Source organism: Harpia harpyja, chromosome 9, assembly GCF_026419915.1.
Source record: "Harpia harpyja isolate bHarHar1 chromosome 9, bHarHar1 primary haplotype, whole genome shotgun sequence".
Lineage (NCBI taxonomy): Eukaryota > Metazoa > Chordata > Aves > Accipitriformes > Accipitridae > Harpia > Harpia harpyja.
The window spans coordinates 47,059,125-47,085,423 of NC_068948.1; the positions used below are offsets into that span (position 1 = coordinate 47,059,125).

General features: G+C 50.9%; 2 protein-coding genes across 17 annotated transcripts; one reads left to right on the plus strand and one right to left on the minus strand.

The window, feature by feature from the left end:
• Window positions 1–992: 992 nt before the first annotated feature.
• LRRC74B (leucine rich repeat containing 74B) lies at window positions 993–14,439 on the minus strand. Of its 11 annotated transcripts, XR_008236633.1 has the most exons (11): window positions 14,341–14,439; window positions 13,944–14,086; window positions 12,448–12,580; window positions 10,518–10,724; window positions 8,336–8,445; window positions 7,629–7,744; window positions 6,866–6,944; window positions 6,298–6,393; window positions 5,787–5,881; window positions 5,358–5,520; window positions 4,727–4,812 (listed from the first exon to the last, which is right to left on the minus strand). XR_008236633.1 is itself a non-coding variant. In XM_052796800.1 (10 exons), exons 1-9 carry the CDS (start codon window positions 14,390–14,392, stop codon window positions 5,825–5,827), a joined length of 993 nt encoding a protein of 330 aa, XP_052652760.1. In that variant the 5' UTR covers window positions 14,393–14,439; the 3' UTR covers window positions 993–2,718; window positions 5,787–5,824. The 11 variants fall into 11 exon arrangements, 10 of the variants coding, with proteins under 10 accessions (XP_052652760.1, XP_052652763.1, XP_052652761.1 ...); XM_052796800.1 differs by lacking the exons at window positions 4,727–4,812; window positions 5,358–5,520 and adding an exon at window positions 993–2,718; XM_052796798.1 differs by lacking the exon at window positions 5,358–5,520 and having other exon boundaries at window positions 3,057–4,812.
• A 251-nt stretch (window positions 14,440–14,690) lies between these two features.
• P2RX6 (purinergic receptor P2X 6) lies at window positions 14,691–26,032 on the plus strand. 6 transcript variants are annotated; one of them, XR_008236517.1, is made up of 12 exons: window positions 14,691–14,894; window positions 15,017–15,167; window positions 15,358–15,429; window positions 19,715–19,790; window positions 20,538–20,631; window positions 20,925–21,005; window positions 21,832–21,973; window positions 22,154–22,263; window positions 22,778–22,871; window positions 23,972–24,720; window positions 24,868–24,945; window positions 25,770–25,794. XR_008236517.1 is itself a non-coding variant. In XM_052795889.1 (12 exons), the coding sequence occupies exons 1-12, from the start codon at window positions 14,758–14,760 to the stop codon at window positions 25,806–25,808; spliced, it is 1,140 nt and encodes a 379-aa protein (XP_052651849.1). In that variant the 5' UTR covers window positions 14,691–14,757; the 3' UTR covers window positions 25,809–26,032. The 6 variants fall into 6 exon arrangements, 3 of the variants coding, with proteins under 3 accessions (XP_052651849.1, XP_052651850.1, XP_052651851.1); XM_052795889.1 differs by having other exon boundaries at window positions 23,972–24,037; window positions 25,770–26,032; XR_008236516.1 differs by having other exon boundaries at window positions 23,972–24,945; window positions 25,770–25,838.
• Window positions 26,033–26,299: the final 267 nt, after the last annotated feature.

Sequence of the window (26,299 nt, forward strand, 5' to 3'; positions counted from 1 at the left end):
GGGCAGGCAGTGGCCAGAGATGGCTGAGCCTCACCAGCAATGCTGCTGGACTGGGAGGACTGGTAGAGGAGCTACCAGGGCAGTGCTGGTTTGCAGTGCCCTGGGAGGAGAGCTCCCACAAAGTGGGTGCAAAAGGACAAGGAGAAACGCAAATTCAGAGGGGGAATAATACGGGATCTGTACTAGAGAGAAAAATCAATGCTAGGGATGCTACCCACCATCATTTAAATGGTAGAGACAGTGAATCAGCCTGTGTCCCTCCTCCCCCAGCCCTGAGATGCAGCTCGGGGAGGGGGTGTATGTACCCAGCGCAGCTCCAGAGATGGCCAAACAGGTCTGAGCTGATGATGATCTCGGAGGCTTCAGGAAACAGGCTCGCTGCTGTCACCCATGCAGCTGCAGCGACACGCGCTGTGGGAGCTCCTGCGGGGATCGCTGGGCTCCTGCATGGCGAAGCGCGGGGGGGTGGGAGTCGCAGGTGCATCCTGACACTGTTTCAGAGACAGTTTAATCAGAGACATTACGCCGAAATAAACAGGCGGCGACCCACTTGCATACTTGAGCCCTGTCCACGTTCGAGGGAGGAAAAGGGGAGCCCCAAGCACTCGAAGAGGGTGGTGGGCTGATGCCCAGGAGAGAGCAGCTCAATGTCCTCATTAAATCACTTCCCAGCCTTGCCTTTCTAAATTATCCCTCCCCCGCCTCCACCCCAGCTCTGAAAGCAGCACAGACAAGCTGCATGGCTCATTTAAGGCTGGCTGTAAGTAATCCTCTCATTATCCCCTGCGATCCTCCCCTCCTCCTCCTGCAGATACAGCCAGAGGATGAGGTAAGCACCGCGCTTCATCCCTGAGACACCAGCAGCGGTGTATCTGCTCCTTCCACCAGCCGGAGAACAGCAGGGCATTAAAAGATGGCACAAACCCGGGGTCCTGTTGTCCCCTCGTCCCTCCACCAAGCGCCGGCGGTCAGGCCAGCAGCCAGCAGTACCCAAAGCATTACAGGAGTGCTTGTGCTCGTGTTTCGGCAGCCCATGTCTCAGCAGTCCCTGCAACCAGGCTGCTTTGAGGCCACAGCTCTCCCCTGCCTCACCACGCAGTGCAGACATTTTCTAACAAGTTGTAGAAGCGTACGCATGAACGATGTGGTCCCATCCCAGCAGCAGAGGTTCCTTTCTGGCAGCAGATGGGCCAGTCTCCAACCACACAGCCACAAAAGTAAGGAGAATAAATCTTCACCACGTGCAGAGGAGACAAGGCAAGAAGCAATGGACTTGACTTAAACTGTCTTGAGGGAGATTTAGGCAAGAGACTAGAAACGCTTCCTCATGGCAATGACAGCTTTGCCTGAGAGGTTATGAAACGTCCATCAGACACTGTCAGGAATGGGCTGCAGTGAGCTGCTCCTCCTCTGGAGCGAGGACAGCTGGTTCCTTGCGATCCCACCTGCCCGGGCTTCCCTCACTGGACTGGAAGCACTTAAGGGCATCACCAAACACCATGGGCCCCGATCCTTGCCGGGACAAGAGCCAAAGTACCTTTTTGCACAGCAGCACACTCAGTATCATAAAGGAGATGAACATGTTCACGAAAAACTTATTTTCTGCGCTGGGGGAGAAGCTAGGAGTCATGTTGCTGCCCCAACTCTGCCTCCCAATGATGCTTATTAATAGCTACTATAGCTAAACCTTTTGTGATCACCTGTGTAACTTGCACCAGAAGAGTTTCACGTGGAATTAGGCAGCAAGCTTCCCTGGAGCATTAATGCTCATTTTCCAGAAACAATCAGGCAGCTAGAGAAGACCCAGAGCACTGCAGAAAAACAAGCCAGCTGATCCTTCAAAAAGGTGAAGGGGTGTGAGGAAATTCAATGCCTATAAAGCACACTGATCAAAATGAGAGCTGCTCAAGAATTAAGGAAAAAATATCATTAGTGGCAATTAATATGGATTTGTGTAACCTCTGTGCTTTGATGGGGACAGGAGCTTGGAAAGAGGAAGCAGTGCTGTTGTACTATAGTACCTTCCACAAGGCATCCAACTGCTACCTGGCAGTTTCGTAAAGAAACCAAAAAGGAATAAGTAATTGAAATAACTCTCAGACAAAAAAAAATGGCTCAGTACTGGAAATGACATCACAAACAGGGACTCAACAAATCTTCTGGTGAGTTATTCCAAGATTAGTTCCCAACCTGAAAGAGAACACAACCGAGTTTGGAGCCAAGAGAAATACCAATACCAGCTGGCAAGATTGCCAGGTAAATTGGGAATAACTAATATTTCAGTATAATGGAAATACAGCACTCAGTATAACTCTCCACATGTTCATTCCCACAACCTTTTGTAGCAGCTGCCAAAGCACAGCAAATCCCTACGGCTTCACACACAAAGCCTCCTGCAGGTGAGCTCCGGCTGCCTGTTCCCCCTTCTCCCTGCAGCCCTCCAGGAGGGCAAACCCTGCCTGTGCACGGAGCAGGCAAGTGCTCAGTTTTCCACAGCCACCTCCTGCTCTCATCAAACCCGCAGGACAACTGAACGTTCAACATATATATCCCAGTTATATTACCCCGTAAAACACTGCTGGCTCACCTGGTATTTTTACGTTCCCAAATGGTACATTGATAGATTTATTGAGCTTAAAAACACCCAGCTCTGACTCCAGTGACTAATGAATCCATATGTCAAGGCAGGGGCAAGTGGATCTTCTCTAGTTACACCAGCTGGTGAATAAGGACAGACTTGGTCTGTAAGAATTTTTTACCCACCTTATTTTTTAATATGATTTTAATTTGCATCTCTTCTTTGGAGACCACAGGAAGGGCTAGGGGCAAAGGACATAACAGAAACTGTAACTGGTGACTAAATCTTTTTAAATATAAGCACTTATACTGATTTACATCAAGCCCCGTAACAGCTTTTGTGTTCAATACACAAATTTTTCATCTCGAGATCGAGGGGGGTGTCAGGATGTTTCTGAAATTTCTAGAAACAACCCAGATTTACAGACCTTACAACATGCAAGAGACCTTTCCAAATAGCATGAACAGGCAAGTGTGAGTCCAAGGCACAGACACTATTTATTAGATACATAACTGTAAAATAATTTGCACATTTACAGGACAGACTCCATTAGGTAAATCATAACTGCATAGAGTTATTCTCAAATAAAGAGGCTAAACCTCATCTTCTGCTGAGAACTAACACTAAGTGCAATTTCACTGGTAGGCACTTTTATTAGATAAATGAAACACAAAAGTGAGCAAGGGGATTATAATGCTTCTGATCTAGGGAAAAAAGCATAAGCCAAAATACAGGGCACCAGCCAGCTACACTGGAAGACGACTGGCAGAAGCTGTCTTGAATTTTGGCCCCCACCTTTGCAAGCTGCCTTCTCAGGGAGGTGTCACCACCACCTTACAGGAGAGCACTGCCTGGACGTCCCCAGACCTCGTCAGTTGGTGTGTCAGTGAAAGAGGAAATCAAAACCAGTGCATGCCAACATGCCTGGGGACAGACCAGGCTTGCCTAGCTGGAGCCACAGATAAAGCCAAGATTGCTGCACGCACTTTAAAATGATGTCTGCCAACCTTCAGGGAATGAAAGGCAATTATTTATGTATAGCCACAGCTAGGTTAAGGCAGCACTGCAACACCGCTGGGGTTTGCTGCCCTCTGAGTGTGGGGCAGAGTTGCTTGCACCTCCACCCAAGCCAGACATCCAGAGCTGCTTGTGTGACCAACCTCAGCCCCTCTCCCAAACTGCAAGAAACTGCTGCAAGAAACCACTTCTTCACAGAGACCAGGACAGGGAGAGTTAAGCCAGGCTGCTTAAAGCACAGACATGATTCCTGCCCAACGCTCCTCAAGGAGCAAGGATCCACTGGATTATACCAGGATCACAGAAAACATCCCAGGAAGGGGGAAAGAGTTACAGCCCATGTCCTGTTCTCATTGCTGAGCTACCACTGAGTGCCTGTCCTATTTCCAGGCAACTTGTAGCATCCATCCTACGTAAGACTGACAAAAACAAGAGCATGCATCCAGGAAATAATGCCAGTCATGACCCAGGACAGGGGCTCTACTCTGGAGAACATGGGCTCCATGTAAGGCTAAGGAACTGTGGTAGTAAGCAGCTGAAAATGAATCACCCATGCATCTGACAGCCAATTCAGCAAAGGCAATCCTGGCTGTATAACAGAAGAACAAGCCTAAGGCAGAAAGCATTTGTTCACACCACATCTCTGGATAGGACTGTACTTTCTACAGAATAAGTGCACTCTCAGGCTGCACAGACCCCACTGCAGCGGGCTATGGATCCAAGCATCATCAGCAGCTACAGCATATGATGTTCCACCAGACAAATGTCCCTACACACAAAGATGATGATTAAAAAGAAGCCCCTGGACTCTCATCCATGAGGATACTCTTGCATGTGCTGGAAGAGACTCAGAGCTGGTTGTAGCAGAAAACTTAAAGTGAAAAGACAGAAAAAATTCCAAGTGTCAGCAATGATGAAGTAGCCAGTATGTGCACAGATCCTGCCTTAGCCCTGCCCTGGCACATCCTTGTGTCACGGGCTTGGTGAGTGGTACTGGGGTGTTAGGCAGAGGTGCTAAAGAAGCAGCCCCAAAGAGACTCGTGTTAAGCCACTGCATTCTGGGAATTACCCACCACTTTGGGCTGAGTCCGAAGCTCAGCCTTCAACTGACTTTTCCTCTGCAACTTCATGTTTCCACCATATCTAAGGAGAAGATTTGGGAAAAGTATTTTCACAGCATCACACAGCTCTGCAAGCTCTTTGTTCACAGGGATGTCCTAGAGGGGAAAAGAACTATAGGTAAGGAAGCATGTGGTATGATTTACCCTCCCTCAGAAAATAGATATTACAATATATTCTGTGCTCTCTTAACCCAAACACAAAATTCTGACACAAGGTTGTGAGATCCAGGGCTGCTAGCCAACACCACCACGTTACGGGTAGGTATGAGATTCAACAGCAGCATCCTGCTCCCAGGGCAAGAAGCAGAAGAGCTGAAGTTCTGATGAAACAGCACAGAAATAAAAGGAAGATAAGGGTTTTCATGCAAGCTCTGCCAAAGACAGTGAGCTAAAGTGGATAAAGGTGGAAAACAAGCAAACAAATAAAAAAAGACCTAGGTAGAAAGTCAGGACAATGCCAGGATGGATAGTAAGCTCAAAAGAATGGTCTACAGGAAGAGAGGTTAAAACAGCTGGAGAGGACGAGATACAAGGGACAGGCACTGAATGACAGAGGAAAGCTCAACATTTCAGGGATCATCAGGTGGTAGGGCAGATATCTGGATTGTTCACAGCAAAGGGTCATGAAGGACAAGATCCACCTGATTAAACACTGATAACTGCGGGGCAACTCTTTCCTCTGAGCTCACCATCACACTCTCCCTATGTAGTCCACAGCGATACAGTCAATACAGTCAGCAGAGCTGAGGTCCAAGTCTCCCCATCCTAAAGCAGACCTCTACACTTTGGTGTGGTTCATTTTGCCTTAAATACCAGATTAAACCTCCATTTATGAACAGATCTTGTGTAATCACTTCAGACGTAGTCACCTACATTGTATATGAGTTAAGCAAGACAAATCCCTCCTCAATAAACAACCGAGTAACTGATTTCTCTTTTTAGAAATTAAAAGTAGTTGCTGCCTAATTGATCCTAAGGGTATTAAGTGGCTACTGGCCTCAGACAGAGCCTCTGTTCCAGAAGTAATGCTCTTCAGTAGGATGTATGAGATGCCTTGTGCTGGGACCTACCTGGTGACAGAGGGCTGCCTTCTCAGATCTGGCACTGTTCACAAACAGGGTAGATGTTCAAGTGGAAGTTCTTGTGCCACAGAAGTGCCATTTAGCTTCATTAGAAATGGGACAGAAATCCTTTCTAAATTATTTGCATTGTCAGAGCAGATTGCTCAAGATTCCCAAAGAATTTCTGAATTCACGGCAGCCAGATTCCTCCCAGTGCCCAGCACCTTTGCACTAAGGGCTGAGCCCTGCTTCTTCCATACCCTGCTGCTGCCCAAAGCCTGAGCAATGCCCAGTTCATTGCATTCATGCACCTGGTGCTGCTGCAAACACACAAAGTGGGGCTTGGGCACGTACAGATGTGTCCATGTTTTCAAGTGGGGGGGCCATTCCCTTCATATACAGTCCTCACTGGGCAGCAACAATGCCAGAGCCAGAATCACTCCAGCAGCCCTTTGTTATTCATACACCACGCATTCAACCTCTGCCTTCCCTTCCCTCTTCTTTCTGGTGTGACACTTACTGGCAAGTCCAGGATCTCTAGGCCAGTGCCAGAATTTGCTTGTAGAGCTTTGAGGACCCCACAGCAGCCTTCACTTTGCATGGGATTTCTGGTCATCTGCAGTCAGAAGAGAAACAGCAGGAGGCTGTGTGACATGGGTTTTTTGTATGACCCTTGACAGTACCAGTGGTCCCCAGTGGGTAAGATAGCAGCGGGATTTACTTCAAGTGCCAGTAACAGTAGGCCAAGGGTTCTCAAGCAGCTATCCCAGTGCCATCTGCCATGCCAAGATGGACACTACTGTTGCAGAAATAGGATGCTATCCATGCTGCAAGACAGGCTGCAGTTCACACAGTGGCAGGCTCACAGAAATCAGTGAACATACTGAGGAAAGTGCAAGTACCAGTCCTCTGTCTTAATGAGAGCATACTGCAAACAGGGAAGCATGGGAGAAGACAGGCTAGGGCAAGCAGCTCCCTGATTTTGCTGTGGATTTGTTCTAAGGGGTTCCAATCGAGGACATAAATGCATCAGTGATATTTAAATATGCATAAGAGGCTCCAATACCTTCCTAGGAAAAGTTACTCACGTTAAGTCTTTTCAGACTCTTGTTTTCTTTCAGGCCACCTGCAATGTGCAGAGCTCCTTCCACCGAAATACGGTTGTTGCTAAAAACAGATAAAAGGCATGCTTCACATGCTGAGCTGCAGGTTTTCCATATCCACATTGCTCAGGCAAAGGATATGCAACCTCCTGCTTCACCCAGCACTGAAAACATGTTATATCCAGAGGGAATTTAGGGCAGCTCCTTCCAACTAAACAACTGTATTTGGGAGGCTGGAAGTGGTGAGGAGTTGCCAAGTTCCAGAGGCTGATAGAGGTGAGGCTGGCATGGCTCCATGCCCCCAGCAGTCAGGCTCACTGTGTATTTCCAATAGGCACAGACACAAATGTATGCAAGATATGTACATGGCCAGCCACACAGATCAACACAGACAGAAACACTCAACATTCCCCCTCTTTTCCCATGCTTGTTCCTCCCCAGACCACCTGATTTCCTTCCCTCACCCTTGATTCCTCCCCTAAACATCCCCTAAGAGGCCTTGTGCAATCCCCAGATGCTCTTCCCCTGCATCCTGTAACATGTTCCACAGCCCCTCGGAAGTGACCCCAAGTTTAAGGAGAGGAATTGGAATTTGGGATGAGACCAGCAGCACTAGTATATTGTAACGCTCCCTCTGCCTTACGCACCTACCACACTCTGCAGGTAGGAGATCCAAATGGCTGCTGTGAGCTTTGCCCACCACTGGAAAATGGGACAAAATGTGCAGCAGGACCAGAGTTTGTCTCACCTAACGTTTAGCTCTTCCAGCACGTTGTTGGCTTTAAGAGCCTGCCCCAAGGCAGCTGCTCCACTGTTGCCAAAGCCATTGTAGGAAACATCCAGCACTTTGAGGTATATGTTTGCCTGTGGTGTGACATAAACGCACAACTGAAAATCTCCCTGTCACTTGATTCAACCTTGGAGAAATATCCTGCCTGTGCACTACCATCCCTTCTACTGTCCAAAAAGCAGGTGGGGCCTTGCTCCACTAGTCCTTGGATGGCACATGTGATTTGCATTATACAAGAGGTGAAATTAAATTACTTTAGTGGCCCCTTTCAGTGTAAGAGGCTGGAAGAACTGTTTCTTATTTTAATGAGAGACTACTTTCTTTTAGTAGAGTAAAAACTGTATATAGACTACAAAACAATTTCTGTATTGATTTATGAATCAGAAGTGAAATGAAACAATTCAAAACATTTATTCTAGTAATTTTGACTCTAAAGAGGGAAAGAACTAGAAATAGAGAAATAAAAACATATGCAATAGATCAATAGACAATGGATGATTTTACTCTCTTAGTTCCAAGATTTATATGATCCCAGATCATACATGGCTGTTGGACAGGCAAGGGCACAAGGCAAACAGCACGCTATGGCATTCACACTCATTTAAACAGATAAAGCTTCATGTGAGTTCTCAGAATTTAAAAACAGGAGTAAAAACATGTCCTACCCCCAAGCCTTTGGCCAAGGCAGCTGCTGCTTGACTATGGAAATGGTTCCAGCTGATTTTAAGTTCCTTTAATCCAATGTTTTCTGCTATTGCCGTTCCAAGAATTTCACCTGAGAAAAAATACATGAAGCCAAACAGTTTTAAGAGTTAAAAGGATTAAGTTTAAGAGTTAAAAGGAAGCTCAGGTTAGTTTAGGTATTTCTCTGCAACTGTCTCTATTACCTCTAGGCAGGCAATTAAAACTACAACATATTATTTTCTTTTATACCTCATTTACCATAAACACAAAGCAGAAGCTGCTGGACAATAAAGCATATGCGTTCTCTGACCACAGATTGCAAATGCAGCAAAGAGGGAGAGAAAATCCAATCACCATATCACAAAGCCAGGGTCTGCTGCTCATGCATGGAGATCTGACTGCACAGGCTCATTCTCCAGCCAGATACGAGCCTGAAAGCTGACACCAAGCAACCAGGTAGCTTCCCAGAGCCTCTCACCCTTCCCCAGCACTGGCCTCCAGCCAACTGAAGCCTGCTGGTCTGTTCTGCTGGCAGAGAAGCCAGCTCTGCTCTCTCTTTGACCCGTCCCAGAGCTCCTGTGCCATTATAAAATCTGAATAGGTTTCCTCAGCAAGTGTTCTGCGTGTTTCCAATTGGGCAGGAAAGAAATGAGGTTGTCAACCAGCACAGAAGAAAAGGAAGCCATTACCATGCTTGAAGACCAGAAGACTGGGGAGAGCTGTTTGACTGTAAAGGCAGCAGGAGGTGAGCAGGATAGGGGTGGAGAGAAAAGTAGCCATTGCAGCCTTCAAAAGTAAAAGTAAAAATGAGGAAAAAAGCAGAACAGAACTGGGAAGGAACCAACTGAATGGCTGGTGTGTTCCTGGTGGCCAGAAGAGATGACGATTATAGTTGTTTCCTCTCTTGGGAGCCAGAGAAGCCCACTGAAAACATGGAGGATCTTCAAGCAGGAGGCTATAGCAGGTGAGATGTGTGATGACTAAGGGTTGTAAAGCAGTGGATGGAGAGAAGATGGTAAATTTTTCATGAAAGACACAACCCGGGGAGAATGTGGATCTGACAGATGGCATGGGATGTGGCATGGGAGAGAAAAAATTCAGTATCTCTTTTTGAGTGTGTACCCATCATGGACAGTGTTGGAAGTGGAGGGATCTGGAGCACAGTTGTAGGGTGAGACCAGGAGTAGGGAGAAGATCTGTGAATCTTCATCCTGGAGATAGTAGCAGAACACATGGCTGGGGTTGCCCAAGGACAGCCACAGATGGAGAAGATGAAGCATGTGCCAGTAAGGTGCAAAAAGCAGATGAGCATAAAGGTTGAAAAGTCAGGGATTAGCAATGACATCATGAGGAGTGTTCTGCAGAAGTGAGGAGTGTTCTGCAGAAGTGAACAGTCAGGAAGAAAGGATGGGCGAGTTCAGCCCAGCACAAGTGAGCCTGGTGAAACCAGTACAGACTAAGGCCCAGGGAGCAATAACTGGGTTTCATCACATCACACAGCACCACAGGAGCGCTGTGAATGCAAGGATGTAACAATTAAATAACAGCATGCTTAAAAATCAGGAGCCAAAGAAAAAGAGCAATATGCATTAACAAGGTCAAGACCAACAAGAAAAGAAATAGCCAAAGTCACAAGCAAAGGAAGTCCCCAAACCACAAGCTGCCAAAGGTGGCAGAGTATCAGAGAAGCACAACTACCTGCTTGTTCCACTTGCACACCCTCCCCTTGGCACCTGCAATCACCTCTCAGTGACAGGGAGCGAGAGAGAAGCACTGTTGGCAAACTCCGTTCTGCTGGTTTTTTTCTGCTCTTATTAAGCATTTTACACACCTGTGAAAGCTGAAATAATGATGAAGAAAAAAAGCAAATGATAGTTCAGTGAGAGGAAGACCATCAGAACTTGGGAACTAGGAAGAACAGGGAAAGAAACAGAAGAGGTAAAGCTTGCAATGCTTTACGAAGAGGCAGAGAATGAAGATGAACAAATGATGATAGCTTGACACTGGTTTTGCCTACAAAGAGCCAAAAATACTTTTCAAGTAACTGAAGATATTAACCAACCCTGCTCCCCGAAGGTCTAAGGCAGGCAAGCAACTCATTAAGCTGCATTGCTAACTGCCACAGCACCCTTCTCTCTGCAAGCTGCACAGACAGCACTTTACCTGCTTTGTCACCAAACTTGTTGTAACTCAAATCCAGAATTTCCACTTTGCTGTTTGCTGTGAGGGCATCCGCTAAATACTTCGCTGCATGATCATCAAATTCATTTCCTGAGAGCTGGAGGGACACAATTGTAGTATTTTCTAGAAGCATAGCAGAAAAGGCCTTAGCTCCTTCAATGCCTAATTTGTTGTCAGATAAATCAACAGCTGGGGAAAGAAAAAACATTATCAGACCACCAAATCGTATCATATCAGATGCCAGGGATGTGCCTGACCTCTATGCTGCAATGGCAGAAGCAGTGCCAGACTTGGAAAATAAGAATGCTAAACCTGCTCTAACACAGCATTTTAGTAGGAACAACAGAACTTCATTTTTTAATTCACAGCCCGTCCCTAAGATAGGCTCGTTCAAGTTTTGCCACATGAATATGGGACATGAGACAAAAGCACTCCTTGTACATCTGTGCTTCCTGCTCCAGGCACAACCTACACTCAGCAAAGTTGTAGTGGGTTTCTTGGTTCCTCATCATGGCTGAAAAAAAAGAGTGTAGGTTGGGAGAGAGAGCGAAGCTAAATGTAACAATACAAATGGATGTGAAGACAGACACTGAGACCCAAATATGATAGCACAAACTTGTCTGCCCACCTACATACAGAATGAATTTTCCTAGCACAGAAGTAACAAAACCCTAAACCTCTAACACTGAATCCAACCACTAGAAAACAAAAATAAGGAAATCCCTTGTTAATGGGGGGTTCACAGCACAGAACCTGTCCCCTTCATCCATGATGACTTCCTGACAAAGCAGATTAGGCTTGCCTTAGTTATACAAGAGTTGTGTTCTCAGCTGTCTAAACTGACCTTGTTCTTTGTGAATAAAATATATCCTTCGGTGCAGCAACCAGCATGACTTATAGCGAAGTTCTGCCTGTATCATAGCAGGGGCCTGAAGATTCAGACACTGAAACAGGAGGTTAATGCAAGTGCTGGAAAATGCGACACAGAGACATGACAGGGGCTCCACACAGACCCATCCTGGGTCTCCGCTCTGCGCTCTTCACACAGAAGCACAGCACAGGGACTCCTAGACTGTCTCTGCACGTTAACAACCTCAGGTTTGGCAGGGCTTGTTAGTGCTTCTGGCTACGTGCTGGCACAACCAGCTGTATCCCACCGAACTGCCTTCACTGCACCTCAGCTCTGCGGAGCCAGCACAAGACCCTGCCACATGTAACCCACAACCCAGATAACCTATCCACATATAACTGGGAGTTGCTACTTAAATTATGAAAGGCAGGATTATCGACCCTGGAAAAGCAGGGACTAAAACCATGATCTTTATGCCTGACTGAGACTTAAATTCAGGAAGCACTGCTCTGCTTCTGCTCCCTCTATCTGTAGTATCTTTAGTCTAATACTACAGAGGTATTAGACACATGAAATGTCCCATGAAGAGCAGATGTGTGCTGCTGCTAGAACAGAGGCTTGCAGATTCACTCTAGATGGGCTTCTCTTCCACCTGTCCCTACTTAGAAGCCCTGTTTTCTTAGATGCAAATCACGCAAATTAACTTCCAAACCCTTAACCGTTATTAACCACATCCTCTGAATAGCCTAAGTTTCAGGTGGATGTTTCTGATCCACAATCAAAGCAGAAACTCACTCTTTCTCCTGGCTTTCACAGGAATAACAAGACTGGGCTGACTCCAGTTAGTGGCATCCTAACTTCACAAAAGTAAGTGCTGCAAAAACAGGTGAAGAAAGGTGATGAAGCAGCACAGTTTTAAACACTCACTGTTCAAACAGCACCTCTTCACACACACAGAGTCACTATGACAGCAAGACTGGTTAAATCCACAAAGAAGCCAGTACAACTTCCTCCTCTACAGCAACACATCCACCACAGAACGGCAGATGGGAGCATACAAACCTGAAATGTAGCAGTTTTCTTTCAGCATCTCTGCAATTGCAGCCGCCCCTTCTCCCTGCAGCCAGTTGTCACTTAGGTCTAACATGAGGATAGAGGTATCAACCATCAAGGAAAGAGCTAAAGCCTTGGCACCCTGCAACGAAAAGAACCCAAAACGGGTCATTTACAGTTTCACTGGGTTCACAAAGCTCTTGTGGATGTTTCTGTTTCAGATTCCCTTAGTCTGGCAAGGTGCAGGGGAATTTCACAAAGCCACCAGCAGAATCATGCAAAAAGATTCCCCTTTCAAAATCATTTAAAGCTATACTGGAAAAGCAAACACTGAATATGGTTTAAGATATTTCGCTTACGTTATTAAAGAATTAATTTCTCCTTCCCTAAAAACGATGAAAAATACTTCTGCTGTCAATATTCATGATGCAGAGGAAACGGAAAATGTTCTGGCCCATTGTGCCTGATGATGTACCTCTCCAGACATCACTTCTACCCAGCAGTCTGTGAGTACAGCCATAGTAAGTGCCCCTTTAGTTTACTTACAGCTGCTCTGAATCCTGACCTCGACATTTAAGAAGCCTGTATTGCACCAGTATCCTGATCTCTGTCAGGAGGAATTCTTAATTTCAAAAATGTTTACAATTAAACAAAAGTATGGCAGTGACCTTGTAATTACTCAACAGGTACTGCAAAATCAAATTATTTTCCCCAGCCTTGGATATCAGACACAGGAAAATGAACTGGAAGGGACCTCAGAGAACTATTCCAGATAAAATAAACTTAACAGAACAAAAAGGTTTATCACCAAAAATTAGTATGAAAGGCTGCACCCTTTTCACGGTCCAAACTACACATTTCCAAAATGCCATGCCCCCTGAAAGCAGCTTTCATGGGTGGGACTACCTGACACGAACCAATGCATGAACGTACAAAAGTTTTATAATTTCTTCCTAAAAATATTATTTTTAAAAATGTGGAGTACCCCGGGGCAAACAACACACTCTCAGGAAAAATTCTCCACCCAAGGTGGAAGAGGGGTAATGACACACCTGCACATCCTATCCTCCCACCTCTCCTCCTGCATCCGGGAAAGGAGACGACTCCCATTCCCAAGCCCTGCAAAACAACCTGCTGACAAATCCCCACCACCCGCCAAACACCAAACCTCGTGTGGCATAACACTGGCCCCTAACTGGTATCTGAACCGCCCGCAAGGCGGGCAGAAAAGGGTCCGACATGTTCTTGACATGAAACTTGCGCTGCTTTGATACCCGAAGGAGTTACAACAACGTTTTTGTTAGTGGGAAAGACAAAACTGACAGTCCCTGGGTTGGGGTGTTTGCACCGGTTTCTGGTTCTAGCGAGGGACCACAGCTAAGCGTGACAGCGGGGTGACAGAGGGGACAGCCCTGGCCGGCTGGCAGGGTCTGCAGCCCCTCTGACACCCCAGAGCCCCGCGGCGGGTGTCCCTCAAGCGGGGCGACGGTGCTGCCATCCCTCACCCGCGGGCCCAGGCCACGGTGCCGCAGGCTGAGCACGGGGCCCACCGTGCGCCGCAGGAGGCTGGAGGCCGGGGTCACGCCGCAGGCCCGGCACGCAGCCCGGTACCGGCTCTCTCCGGCCGAGCCGCCGGCGTCCTCCTCGCCTGCGGGGAAAAGAGCGTCGGAGACCGTTTCACGGCGCGCTCCCGCGAAGCCCCAGCGCCCGCCGCGTTGTCGCTCTTCCTACACCGCCACGGCGGCGACGCGGCCTAGGCCCAGGCCCAGGCCCAGGCCCAGGCCGCTGCCTCCCCGGACTGGCGGGACGAACGTGGCGTCCCCCTGGACCCACACCGGGGACACAGCCCTCGGAGCCCGGGCCGCAGCCAACCCCGGCCGGCGGGGCCCCCTCCCGCCGCACCGGAGCTCCCCCCGTCCGCGCCACTCTCGCCGCCCCCCGACACCGCCGCCATCTCCGGCCCCGGGCCCGCCGCGCTGCTGCCATGGCGACGGGGCGGGGCGGGGCCGTGGAGGGGCGGGGCTGCGAGGGGCGGGGCTGCGAGGGGCGGGGCGGCGAGGGGCGGGGCGGCGCTGTGGAGGGGCGTGGCGGCGCTGCGAAGGGGCGGGGCGGCGCTGCGAGGGGCGGGGCGGCGCCGCGAAGGGGCGGGACTGCGCTGCGAAGGGGCGCTGTGGAGGGGCGTGGCGGCGCTGTGGAGGGGCGTGGCGGCGCTGCGGAGGGGCGTGGCGGAGAGGCGAAGGGGCGTGGCGGAGGGGCGTGGCGGCGCTGCGGCGGGAAGCGCGGGCAGGGCCGGCGGCCTGCAGTTCCCCGGCGGCCGCCATGACGGGCCAGGAGCCGTGCGGTCCGTGCGGCGGCCTGCTCGACTACAAGACGGTGAAGTTCTCGCTGACGCGGAACCGGCGGGTCGGGCTGCTGCACCGCCTGCTCCAGCTCGGCGTGCTGGGCTACCTCTTCGGGTAGGGCGGTCCCCTCCCGCCGCGGCGAACCTGCCCGCCCGCCGGCCCGCGGGGGCCCGGCCCTCCCGGAGGCGGCGGGGCGGCCGAGGGTCCCCTCAGCGCCGCCCCCCCCCCCCCCACAGGTGGGTGCTGCTGGTGCAGAAGGGCTACCAGGACACCGACCCAGCCCCCCGCGCCGCCGTTGTCACCAAGCTGAAGGGGGCGGCGGTCGCCGAGGTGGGGGGCGCGGGCCGGCGGCTGTGGGACGCGGCGGACTACGTCCGGCCCCCTCAGGTACGGCCGGTCCCCCGCCCTGGTGGGGGGGAGGTGGTCGGCAAAAGCTGTGGTAAAACCCTTTGGGAAAGGAGAGGCGACGCTAACGTTGTGAATGGCAAAGCCAAAAAAGCAAATTTGTCGGTTGTTTTTGCTGCTGAGGAGCGCAGCGGTGTAAATCCCCTGTTGAAGGCGCCTTCTTGCTTCCTAGGGAGAAAATGTGCTTTTTCTGGTGACCAATTTCATTGCTACAGCAAGGCAAGGCCAGGGCACCTGTCCCGAGGTAAGTGAGCTGTGCTCTTCCTTAGCCCAGCGCCGCGGTGGGGTTAGATTTATGAAGCCAGTCAGCACTGCTGCTCTAGCTGTGCAGGAACCCAGCAGAACCCAGTGTGAGACCAGACAGAAGGGAAAAATGGATTTTTATTCCAAATAAAGCTGATTCCCCTCATTCTCATGGCTCCATAGATCTTAGTCGCTCTTTTGAACTTGCTCTGTCATACCTGCATGAACCAAGACTTGTATGCGAGCAGTCTGGCCAGAATCATTTGTGATCAGAAGGACAAGGGATGCGGTCTGTTGGGGCCTCACCAGCTCTCTGGGCTTCTTGAGGGGTGGTGATACTGTATGATCTTTACAGGCTTTCTGCTGCCTTTGGACAAGGGCCACTCTGGGGAGGCTGAGCTGTGTTGCCCCGTTGCTATTCCATCTCTGCAGTGTGGCTGACATCAGCACTGCCATCCCCAGCTAATACCTCTGTTACCTGTGTTCCTTCTTGAGTCTCACGTATATTCTTGGTTTCTTGACTTGCTGTTCCATTCTCTTACCTCCGTTCTGCCATTTTTCCTGATGCTTTTACATACGCTCCATGGATACCTGTGTCATGTTTCCTTCATAACTCTCTGCTGCAGGACTAGTATCCTCTCCATCTTAGTGTTCTATTTTTAGGAGGAACAGAGCACAAGCTCTAGGTGGTATCCCAGTCAGCCAACACTTAGTGGTATATGTTCTGTGGGATAGATCTTCCCTTTAAGTCTGGATTCAGGCCAGCCCCTCAGCTGAACTCTCCCAGGCTGGACCCTGCTTGGCAGACAGGAGCAAATGTCTTCTAAGCTAAGCCACTGCTGGCACCTTGTGCCTGAGCCAAGTACTGTTTGTCCTAATGGCCCCTTCAGCTTTTCCTGTGGCCTGCTGTGCCGTGCCCAGCCTGATCCTGCTTCCCAGCTCACCCTGTGCTGCAGGCTGCCGGGCTGGGCTGCTCTCCAAACACAGGCCACAGGCTGCGGGAGAGGAGAAGCAACGCCAGTTTGGGGTCAGGGAAAATGGTACTAGTGATCCCTCTTCAAAATGTTGAGAACTCCTAAAGTACTGATAGCTGCAGGAACGTCCCCGGAGGAAGACATGTGCTGTAGAGCATTTCAAGGCTCTCTCACAGGCAGTCATGGGCATCTCTGGATGCTTGTTTTTGCCACGTGCGAGGCAAGGATACAGAGAGAGCAGAGCGTTTCATCCCATTACAGTGCTGTGGTGTGTCTGGGTGCCTGTCACAGCCTTCACCCTGTGCTGCTCTCCAGTAGTTTCTCAGTTCCTGACTTTGGGACTGTGGCTGACATTGATGTTTGGAAAACTTTGAAGATTTAGCTGTGACAGCTTTTGACTTTGCAGGAAGTTCTGAATATGCTTGATTACCAAGGTATTCTGTGCTGGCAGACCAGGGAAAAGTCTGGGTGGGGCCAGAGGCAGCAGCTGAGCACAGGATGGGTTGTTTTAGCAGCTGATGTCTGTGTTGAGCTCAGATCTGTGGCTGAGCTGTGATTTATCTCTTAGGGAGACCTTTCAGTGTTAATCTCGAATACTTTGAGTAGTTGGAAACCCTCTGCTTCTATTCGCAAGGTGCTCTGAAGGTTAATGAAGTTGACCAAAACAGACTTAGAGCCAGAAGGCATGAGTCAGACAGTGCATCCACTCTGCCCAGATGCAAGCTCTGGGGCTAAGGGACCATTTCACTTATATCATGGTCTCTAGCACATCCAGCTGTGCTCACCTCTTACAGGTCCAGATGCTGCTGATGGATGTGCACGTGAGTGGCACTGGTCCCAGCCCCAAGCAACACTGGATTGTGTCCTAAGGAGATGAGGGGGGTGTTAGATTTTGGCAGAAATCCTCATCCTTCCTTGCTCACATGTGATGCTGCTGGTGGTTTGTTCTCCAAGAAGGTTCACTTTGCTTCCTGGCCTCTGATATGTGGCTGCATGGCTGTCAGTAGCTGAGAATCAGCAATTGTTTCTAATAAGATTAAGAATAAAGTCTTTTTCTACCCATGCATTTGTGACTACAGAAAGTAAATATAAACCTTTCAGCCCTGAGGTTCTTAGTGTTTATGCACAGATCTCTGTTGTCAACACAAGCACCTCTTTGCTGCCCCTGTCTGAAATCACCCCTGTCCCAGGAACACAAATGCTATGAACTCTGAGCAGCATCTGAGCTCTGCTGTGAGCACCTTGGGGGATGTCTTCTAAAAATGTGTAGTAGTTCACCTGCTTGTCAAGAAACCTGTTCTAAATGCTGGTGTGCTCATAATTCTGTCCTGTCCCAAACCTGCCATTCTTGGGTAGGTTCTTACAAAAATTTGTTTCTCTTTTAATTTTCCCAAGCTTTTAGACCCTTACACAACCAAGATGCAGCCGCGGTTTAGAGAGCTTTAGGAGCACAGATCCAGGGCCCCATGAGGGCTTTTAACTGAGTCTAGATCTCTTTGCTTCTCCCACAATGCACTTGTGGCACATGTAACCCGGTTTGGATCATGCCTGTGGAGAATGCCAGGCACTGACAGATTTTTCAAGGCTCATTTCCACTACAAGGTGGTAGGAGAGGTTGAAACTTTCTTGGCCAAGTTTTAGGTTTTCTGTAACACCATCACAGACTTCAGTACCTGAATTTCTCCCAAGCTTTGCAGCTTGTGTGCCCTGAACACCCAGAATGTCTGTCTGCCAAGTGGCACTTGTCATGTGTTTTGTTACCCGGACTTGGGAAGGGACTGATACACTCACCTGCCAATACCTGTTGTCTGGGTCCTTCTGGAGGCTGAATCCTTGACATCTGATTTGGATCCAGGATGACAAAGTGCTCTCATAAGTGCTTATCGCAGCATTGCAGGTGGGTGCTGCAAGCTATGAGTGGGCCATCAGTGGGGGTGAGGGGCACAAATCTGGTAGCCACCCTGCTCCAGCAGTTGGGCAGGACTCCGTGGTCCCTCTGGTAGTCCTGCGGACTTGCCTTCAGACACCCCCTCCCCTTGCTCTCAGGCCACCTCCTCGCTGGCTCGTCTGGCCCGAAGTTTGCTGTGAATCACATGTTCACATGCACATCTGCACTTGCAGCTGGTGGCACCCAGGCATATGGGCCCCTGTGACAACTGGTGCTCCCACTCCAGCTGCTGGCACTCAGACCCCCATACATACACACAATGTGCACACAGAATAGAGCCCCTCGCCCAGGAACATGGTTAGAAATAGAGTTTAGTCCGAAGGCAGGACAGACTGTGCTGATGGGGAACAGGGCATGGGCGGACCAGTGTACTGACCAGCCAGCTCTGTACATGCAACCAGTCCTTTGCATCCTTTTATCCCTCTATTTTCCAATGTTTGTTCCTTCTCAGATCACCTAGATCCCTCCTTTTCCATGCCTTTTCTTCCTCCCCTAAACATCCCATCCCCTAAACATCCTGTGTGATCCCAAAATGCTCTTCTCCTGCATCCCATAATGATTCCCATACCCCTAGGCATTGACACCCCCACCCAGCCCAAAGGTGCTTCAGAGAGCTGCTCCTCTCAGCTCATTATGGTGGGTTTCACACCTGGAACAAGGGCCTGAGGCTGTCCTGGGACAGCCCTGGTAGGGCCTGGACAGACCCCCCTTCTTCTGACTCCATAACTGGGGTTTCCCCACCTGCCTTAGGGCCTCTGTGCCCCTCTGGGCTTGGGGAGGTGGGTTTCTGATGGACTGGTGACTCCTGCGATGGCCTGGGAGTAGCTGGGGGAAGGTATTACTTGTATGGCCCCACCTGCTATCATCTATCTGTGTTTGAATAGGAGCTTTTTGCTGCTCCTGGCAATCAGGTGGGTCCAGAGTGAGGGTGAAGCTTTCAGTGTCTCCTGTAAAACTTGTGTTATGCTGTAGTTAGGGTCTCTTCAGCTCTTCCCTGGGGAATTGTGGTGGTGCTTCACAAGGTGCTTAATGGACTCTGCCACTAAGGCACTCCTGAACCCAACTGTGCTTGTTCCTGGTCCCAGCCGAGAGGTCTGAGCTAGCTCAAGGCTTCCTCTGCCTCTGAGGCAGAGGAGGCGAGCACCCCAGAGAGCGTGGAGACAGGCGGGAAGGATTGCCCCTCGGAGATGCCTCTCTCCTCGCTGGCTGGAGGCTGCCCATGTTCTGGACATGGAGGATGTCTTCTGTAAGCGTTTGGGACGTGCTTGGAGAAACAGGAGCAGCAGCGCAGAAATGTGGGTGAGTGACTGCATGGCCTCAGGCGGCTGCACAGCGCAGTAACAGCACTGCTCTCTGTCTCTCAGAGCCCCTCTGTTCTTGATGGGATGTGCACAGAAGATGCAGACTGTCTCATGGGAAACCCGGTGGTTCGTGGCAACGGTACTAGCTGTTTTGCTAAAAAACATAAAATCATTTAATTCCTCATGTTTGGTAGCAAACAGATCCACAAGGGTGCCTGATTGCCTGAGTTCGGTGCTTTTTGTAAGTGTGCACGGAATTGCTCTCCAGCCATTTGTTCTTGGCAAAACCTTACAGCTACCTGTCACGGCTGGACGAGCAGGTGCTACAGGCACAAGGCGCTGTTACAGCAAATACTTTGTTGTATTTGTTTCTGCAGCTTTGTTTCTGATGTTGGCTGTTGGAATTGAAACCAATGTGCCGTGTGATTGGCAGGTTTTCCTTTCGTAATACAACCTGTCTTTTATTTCATGCTGATTAATATTAGCAGCCCATGTGAGTTCAGCTGGAAAAGTCTATTTCAGCTCTAGGAGGTCGGTTGCCAAAGCTTTGTGTGCGGGATTGCCCCAGTTTGTTGTGTTCCCACCCAGGGAGCAGGTGGCTTCAGCAGCCATGGGGCAGGAGAGGCTGCGCAGGACAGACGGGCGCTGACTGCAGCAAGCAGCTTCTTGTCTTTGTAAAACAGCTCCTGTCGTTTGGCCTCGAGGGAAGGTTTCACAAGGAAGTTGTTGGGTGGGGAAAATGCTGAAGATGATCCCAGGGTCGTTTTTGTAGTTCAGGTTTTGAGAAGGCCAGAACAAGCCTGTGGCCAGGGCATTATCCCAGGAGGGGAGCTGTAGAGAAGATGTTTGGAAAAGTAGTAAATGATATACTTTGTCTCATTTCTAGGGATAAAAACTGGGAAATGTGTGATGTTCAACACCACCCATTCCACCTGTGAGATCTATGGCTGGTGTCCTGTGGAGAACACCACCCTGCCCAGGTAAGGCACAGAGTGAGGGGACAGCAGGCGTTGAGAGCTTTGGTTGCTTCCCTCTGTACTCTGTGTAACCAGGAGCCTGATCATACTTGCCTGAGGGGCAGCTAGGCTCAGGGAGATCTTTGACACTGATCTGCCGGTCAGTTAAGCCAAGAGAACTTCATGCAAGAGCATTTATTGCAACTGTCCATTGTAGCCAAAGTCCCTGGATCATGGAAGAGACTGCAGGGCGAGGGGAATTGGGACGTGCCTTGGCCACTGTGCAAAATTTGAGTTTGTTGGTGGTTGTTTTCCAGGAAACCTCTTCTGGCTGAGGCGGAGAATTTCACTCTTTTTATAAAAAACACTGTCCACTTCACCAAATTCAACTTCTCCAAGTAAGTATGACGCTCCTCCAGCCAGACTGCGTGCAGCCTAGTCCAGCCTCTGCGCTGAGCTTGTCTGCCTAGGGGCTGAGCAGCCGAGGCGTCCAAGAAGCCACGTGCCATCCAGGACGGGTGGTGCCTGGGGCAATTACGATTCAGGATGGTGTGATCAGGAGAATGCGGGTCGCTGCAGCAGCACCTCTGTTTGCGGATGTAAGAGCAATGGGATGGGGAGCCCTCGGAGAGAGGGACTGGTGTCTGTCTGCCTGTCTAGACCACTGCAGACAGAGCTGGACAAGGCCAGTCATTCCCAAGGTCTCATTTTACCCCGTATATTTTTGCATTTTAGTGCCTGCAAAATGGTTTCACAGAGGCCCAGTAAGGGGCTGCACTGGCCTCACTGCCCCAGGCATGCTGACTGTGCTGCCTTACTCTGGCAGGTGACATGGCTTGGGGCAGCTGAACTGCCCCTGCTATCACCCCTAGAGTGCTAACTCAAGCTGGGTCATTACATCTCACAGCAGTGAGAGCTAGGTGCCAGGGAAGAAAGGAGAAGCACAAAGACAGAGGTGGAGGAGAGGAGCTGAGAGGGGAAGGACCATGGCAGGTGCTGTAAAGGATGATAACTCCATGTGTGATTCCTCTGGGCCGGTTTCCCTCCACCCTCTCTCCAAGTGAGGCTTTAGGAGACGCAATGACTGTCTCCCCCCGAAGCAGGAGCATTAGTGGTCCCAATCCAGCAGGAGCATCTCCTTTTCAGTCCTGCAGCAGGGCTCCCTGACCTCCCATGCCCCACTCCACCCGTGACAGCTCTCCCTCTCTCTCTTTCCTGTCTCAGGTGCAATACTTTGCAAACCAATGACCCCACCTATTTCAAGAGTTGCACGTACGATCCATTCTTCAACCCCTCCTGCCCCATCTTCCGTGTCCGTGACATGGTGGAGGCAGCTGGAGAGACCTTTGGGGACCTCGCGCTGCTGGTACTTGTTTTTTTAAAAGTATGCAAGATGACTCCAAATTCCCCAAGGATGTGGGCAAGGGGTGGGGGACAGGACTCACCCCTGAAATGCTAAGGGAATGTGTGATCTGTGAATGTCTGAACAGTAAAGAACCCAGCAAATCTCTGATCCCATGCTTCTGGAATAAAATGTGTTTTGCAGGGGGGGAGCATCGGAGTTCGCATCGAGTGGGACTGTGACCTGGATCACCCCGCTGCCCAGTGCCAGCCGCAGTACTCCTTCAGCCTGCAGAACAGGAGGTACAATTTTAGGTGAGGATGCAGGGACAGGAGCCACACAGGCCTGTGGGTTGAGCACATGGCAATCGTTTGAGATCTCAGTTTTCCTGATTGATTATCTGAAAGGAGCAGCAGGGACAGCGGGATGTGGTAACTCAGCACAGGGTCTGTCAGTACCGGGCTGCTGTGGTAGTTCCTGCACCTTGTAGCTCTGCTCAGTTTGGAGCTACGCAAGGCATTACCTGCCTGAGGGCAGGGACATGTGGCTGTCCACACCCATGCTGACTCTGAACTGGACACGCTGTGAGCTGTGTGCTCCCAGTGACCCCGGGCTGGGTGCCGAGTGGACACCGATGCCCCGCTGGTGATGCCAAGCTGGTGAGTCATGGCAGCATGTGCATCACCCATGTCCCAGCCGGCTGGAGGACACAAGGTGTGCACAGGCACATGGTAGCCCCAGCAGTCGTATGGCACTGGCAGCCCTCTTCCCGCACTGCCTGCGCAGAGCTGTCATGGCTTTCTGAGCTGCGTCCAATGTCTCCCGCAGAACTGCCTCCTACTACTGGGACTCCCAGCGGCGGCTCTACCGGAACCTGCTGAAGCTCTACGGCATCCGCTTCGACATCTCCGTGCACGGCCAGGTACCGTCTCCTCTGCAGACCCCGCATGCGCAGTCCTGGCGGTCTTCTCACCCGGGCTGACTCCTCGCACTGCTCCCTGCTGCTCTCTCCTGCAGCCACCCCCATGGCTTCCTGCTGGCATCGCTTCTCCCCACCCTGGTGAGCTCTTCACCTCTTTCCAGAGTTTTCCAAGCAGAGCAGGAAAAAATGGTCTCGCCCATCTGAAGAGAAATTTCTTGGTAATGCCCTGAGCAGGGAGGCTTCCTAGTTGAGGATGTAACACGGGTGTGGTGAAGTGCTGGGCCCTGTAGGCAAGGTGAGCTTGTCTGGGCAGAGGGCCTGTGGGCATCTCTGAGGGTCCTGTGGTGGGAGCACCCTGGCAAAGATCAACCTGAACTTTTCTGAACATGGACAATTGATCCCTTCTTGATTAATTCTGTCCTTGGGGCAAGAAAAGGCCTGGGCATGATCATGGCTGACACCACTCTGCGCAGCATCACTGACAAACTCAATACTCAACTGTGCAAGATAGAGCCTGTGCTGAGAGGACCTGCCACCCTGAGAGATGTCCACAGCTGGTCTGCCATGCTTAGCAGGGGCCTTTTCACCTAAAGAGGGCAAAGCACACAGTGCAGGACAGGGTGCACCACTTCTGGGTAGTGAGACCGGGTCCAGGAGGGGTGGAGTGGGAGGGAATAGCCAGGAGAGAGACAGGAACCCAAAAATCTCTTTCGTCAGAGATACCAGGCTCATTTGAGCAGGGAGGGACACATCACATCAAGGCTGTGTTTGCTGTTCGCTGGGATGTAGTTCCGTGGGTGGCGGCTGCTGGGGTCCTGCAGCAAGAAGGAGGCTCCCACCGGGCCTACAGGAGTAGGTGGGTCACAGTAACCTCTGCTGCCACCGAGTCACAAGCTGCCTCAATCCCTTCTTTGACAGCCAAAGGGGTTCTGCGTCAAGGCAATAGCAGTCAGGTTCCTACAGCTGGGCATGGAGAAGTGACCCTGTTTTCCTCTAGCACCTCCCTGCCTTTAAGCACGCTGCCCAGTGGGACTTGTCCCACAGTCCTCTCACCACTCGCCACCCACTGTCTTCCCCCTCCACCCACTGTTTCTTACCAGGCTGGGAAGTTCGGCATAATTCCTGTTGCCGTGAGCTTCGGCACCAGCATCGCATTCTTTGGTGCCGTGAGTACTCCAGATACACTTTTTTTTCCTCCGGTCCATGGGTTGGGATTTGCCACTCATCTGTTGTTTCCCCTGCCTGCCTGCCTGGGCACAAGGCTTCCTGGGTGCCTGCCAGCCCGGGAAGGGGAGATTGTCTGGCAGGGTGTTAGCTTCCATTTTCCTATTTGTGACCGTTAGCAGTAATGACATTGCCGGATCAAGGATCCTGAGCACTGTCCGGGGCACATCTCATGGAGGCTGGGTATTTGTGTTGACCCTGGGAAGGCGCATCACTGGGGCATTGCTGGCTAGTCTGTTCCAGCTATCTCGGCCAGCAGGAGAGAGCACCTCTTCTCTGTGTTTCTTCCCTGACTCTAAAGGGAACCAGTGTCCGGCTCCAGTACAGACATGGCATTGCAGTCATTGAGACAGGGCAGCCCCTTGTAGAGCACTTCTGTGGTTCTTCCCTTGCAGCAGAGTAATGGGGAGCCTGGGGTCCCCCACACGCCCCCTCTTTCCTCTCAGACATGCTCATCCCAGTCCCTTACATGGCTGTGATGGTGGCTCTCCGCTGGACCAGCCCTCACCCTCCATCCCTCATTGCAGCCCAGATGACCACGTCTAACCTCCTGTGCAGCTCAGGAGAGCAGGCTGGGTCAAAGAGGACCTGGTGGAGCTGCCTGGCTGGCCTGGGCCGGAGGCAGGTCAGGCTCGCTGCCCCCAACACGGGCCAGGTGCTGGAGTTTGGCCCACAGCCGGCTGTAGGGCTCGGTGGGAGCCAGGGCAGAGGGCCTGGCACTCCTGCAGGAAGTTTTGCTGCTGACTGCCCTGCTGTGTTTGTCTGTCTCCAGGCCACAGTGGTCTGTGACCTGGTTCTGCTCTACCTGGATGCAAAGGCTGACGTCTATTGGAAGGAGAAGTTCGAGGAGGTAAGGATGGGGCCATTCCAGAGAGAGGGAGTGGAGTTTTGCAAGCAGATTTAATTACTTTCTGCCCTTTGGTTAAAACTCAGTTCACAAGATCTGTGAAAACCCCAGCGGAGCAGTTCTTAGTCTTCGACTCTTGGGCTTGGTGGCTGGTCTGAACTGAACCTGACAGAGATTAAACTCTTAAAAGTTTAACGACAACAGGCAGCAGAGTGAAGAAGAGGGACACAGCTGGTGCCCAGACTGCAGGGAAAGCTGTACCACGACCTCAACTACTGTTAGACAACAAGGAGTCCCCAGGGTGACCTTACCGTAGAAACCTGACCCAGCTCCACATTTATTCACCCTCTTCTGAACTGAATCTGGCCAAACTCCATGTGGAGAGAGGGCAGCTCTTCAGAGTGTGCCCTGGTGCTGTGTCGGTGCTGATGCTGCAGTTTAGTGACAGGTTTTCTTGCTGTGTGTGATTCCCACTTTGGCACTGCCCAGCCCTGGTGAATTAGGGAGTTGCAGGGTGTGGGCTAGGAGGCCCCTGCAGAGCAGGAGGGCTGCCAGCCCTAGCTTGGGTCAGCTTTGGCTTTATCTGGTCAAGTCTTAGAAAACTCTGAGCACAGAGATCCCTCAGTTTCCAGTGAACTGCCCCAGGGCTGCACCATCCTGCTGGGGAAAAAAAAGTTGTTCCTAATGCCTGATCTCAAATCACAAGTGGACTGGGGGTCTCAAACAATGAATGTGGTCGCATGGGACTGAGCAGAGCAGTGCAGAACCACCTGCCTGGGCTGTCCCCTTGTCTCTAGTATACTAAGATGCCCCTGTTCATTTTGCAGGCAAAACCTCCTAAAGGTAAGACCGAGGCTGCAGCTTAAGGACATCGGGAATGCTCCACCACAAGCACCCTTCACTCCGGAGCAACCTCCAGGTAGCTGCGATGTGGTCATGGCTGCAGCCCAGGGGGCGGTGGCCCAGTTCTGGCCTGAGTGTGTGCTGCTGGGGTTAGGATCTGCATTTCCTGGAGACACGTTTGCATCAGCAGAAGTTCTCGGCTCCTGGAGCACAAAGCCATCCCATGTGCAGCTCCCAGCACTGACTGGTGGGTGACTGAGCAGAGCTGTGCTGTGGAGCTGCTGTGGGAACTAGAGCTTGCTGGCAAGCAGCTGGCCCATGCTCAGCACAAGAGGCTTAAAGCACTTTGCACTTCTTCACGTTCCAGACAACCTTGATTTCCCATGAAAAACAGGGATGCAATGAAATAAAGTTGTTCAGAAAGCAGGAGGTGGCTCTGCTCTGTCTCTAACCCTGGGGGTGGCTGTGAAGGTTTTGCGGTGCCTGTCTTGCACGTTGGAGCACCCTGCCTGCT

Excerpts from the sequence above, each read along its gene's own strand:
- LRRC74B (XM_052796795.1), bottom strand. The coding sequence starts at position 14,392 with ATGGCGGCGGTGTCGGGGGGCGGCGAGAGTGGCGCGGACGGGGGGAGC. Across the intron at positions 8,446-10,517 it reads CAAGTTTGGTGACAAAGCAG|GTGAAATTCTTGGAACGGCA; the intron begins GTAAAGTGCTGT and ends ATTTTTTCTCAG. Across the intron at positions 4,813-6,297 it reads TAGAGATCCTGGACTTGCCA|GACATCCCTGTGAACAAAGA; the intron begins GTAAGTGTCACA and ends TTTCCCCTCTAG.
- P2RX6 (XM_052795889.1), top strand. The coding sequence starts at position 14,758 with ATGACGGGCCAGGAGCCGTGCGGTCCGTGCGGCGGCCTGCTCGACTAC. Across the intron at positions 20,632-20,924 it reads GAGAACACCACCCTGCCCAG|GAAACCTCTTCTGGCTGAGG; the intron begins GTAAGGCACAGA and ends GTTGTTTTCCAG. Across the intron at positions 21,006-21,831 it reads ACCAAATTCAACTTCTCCAA|GTGCAATACTTTGCAAACCA; the intron begins GTAAGTATGACG and ends TTCCTGTCTCAG.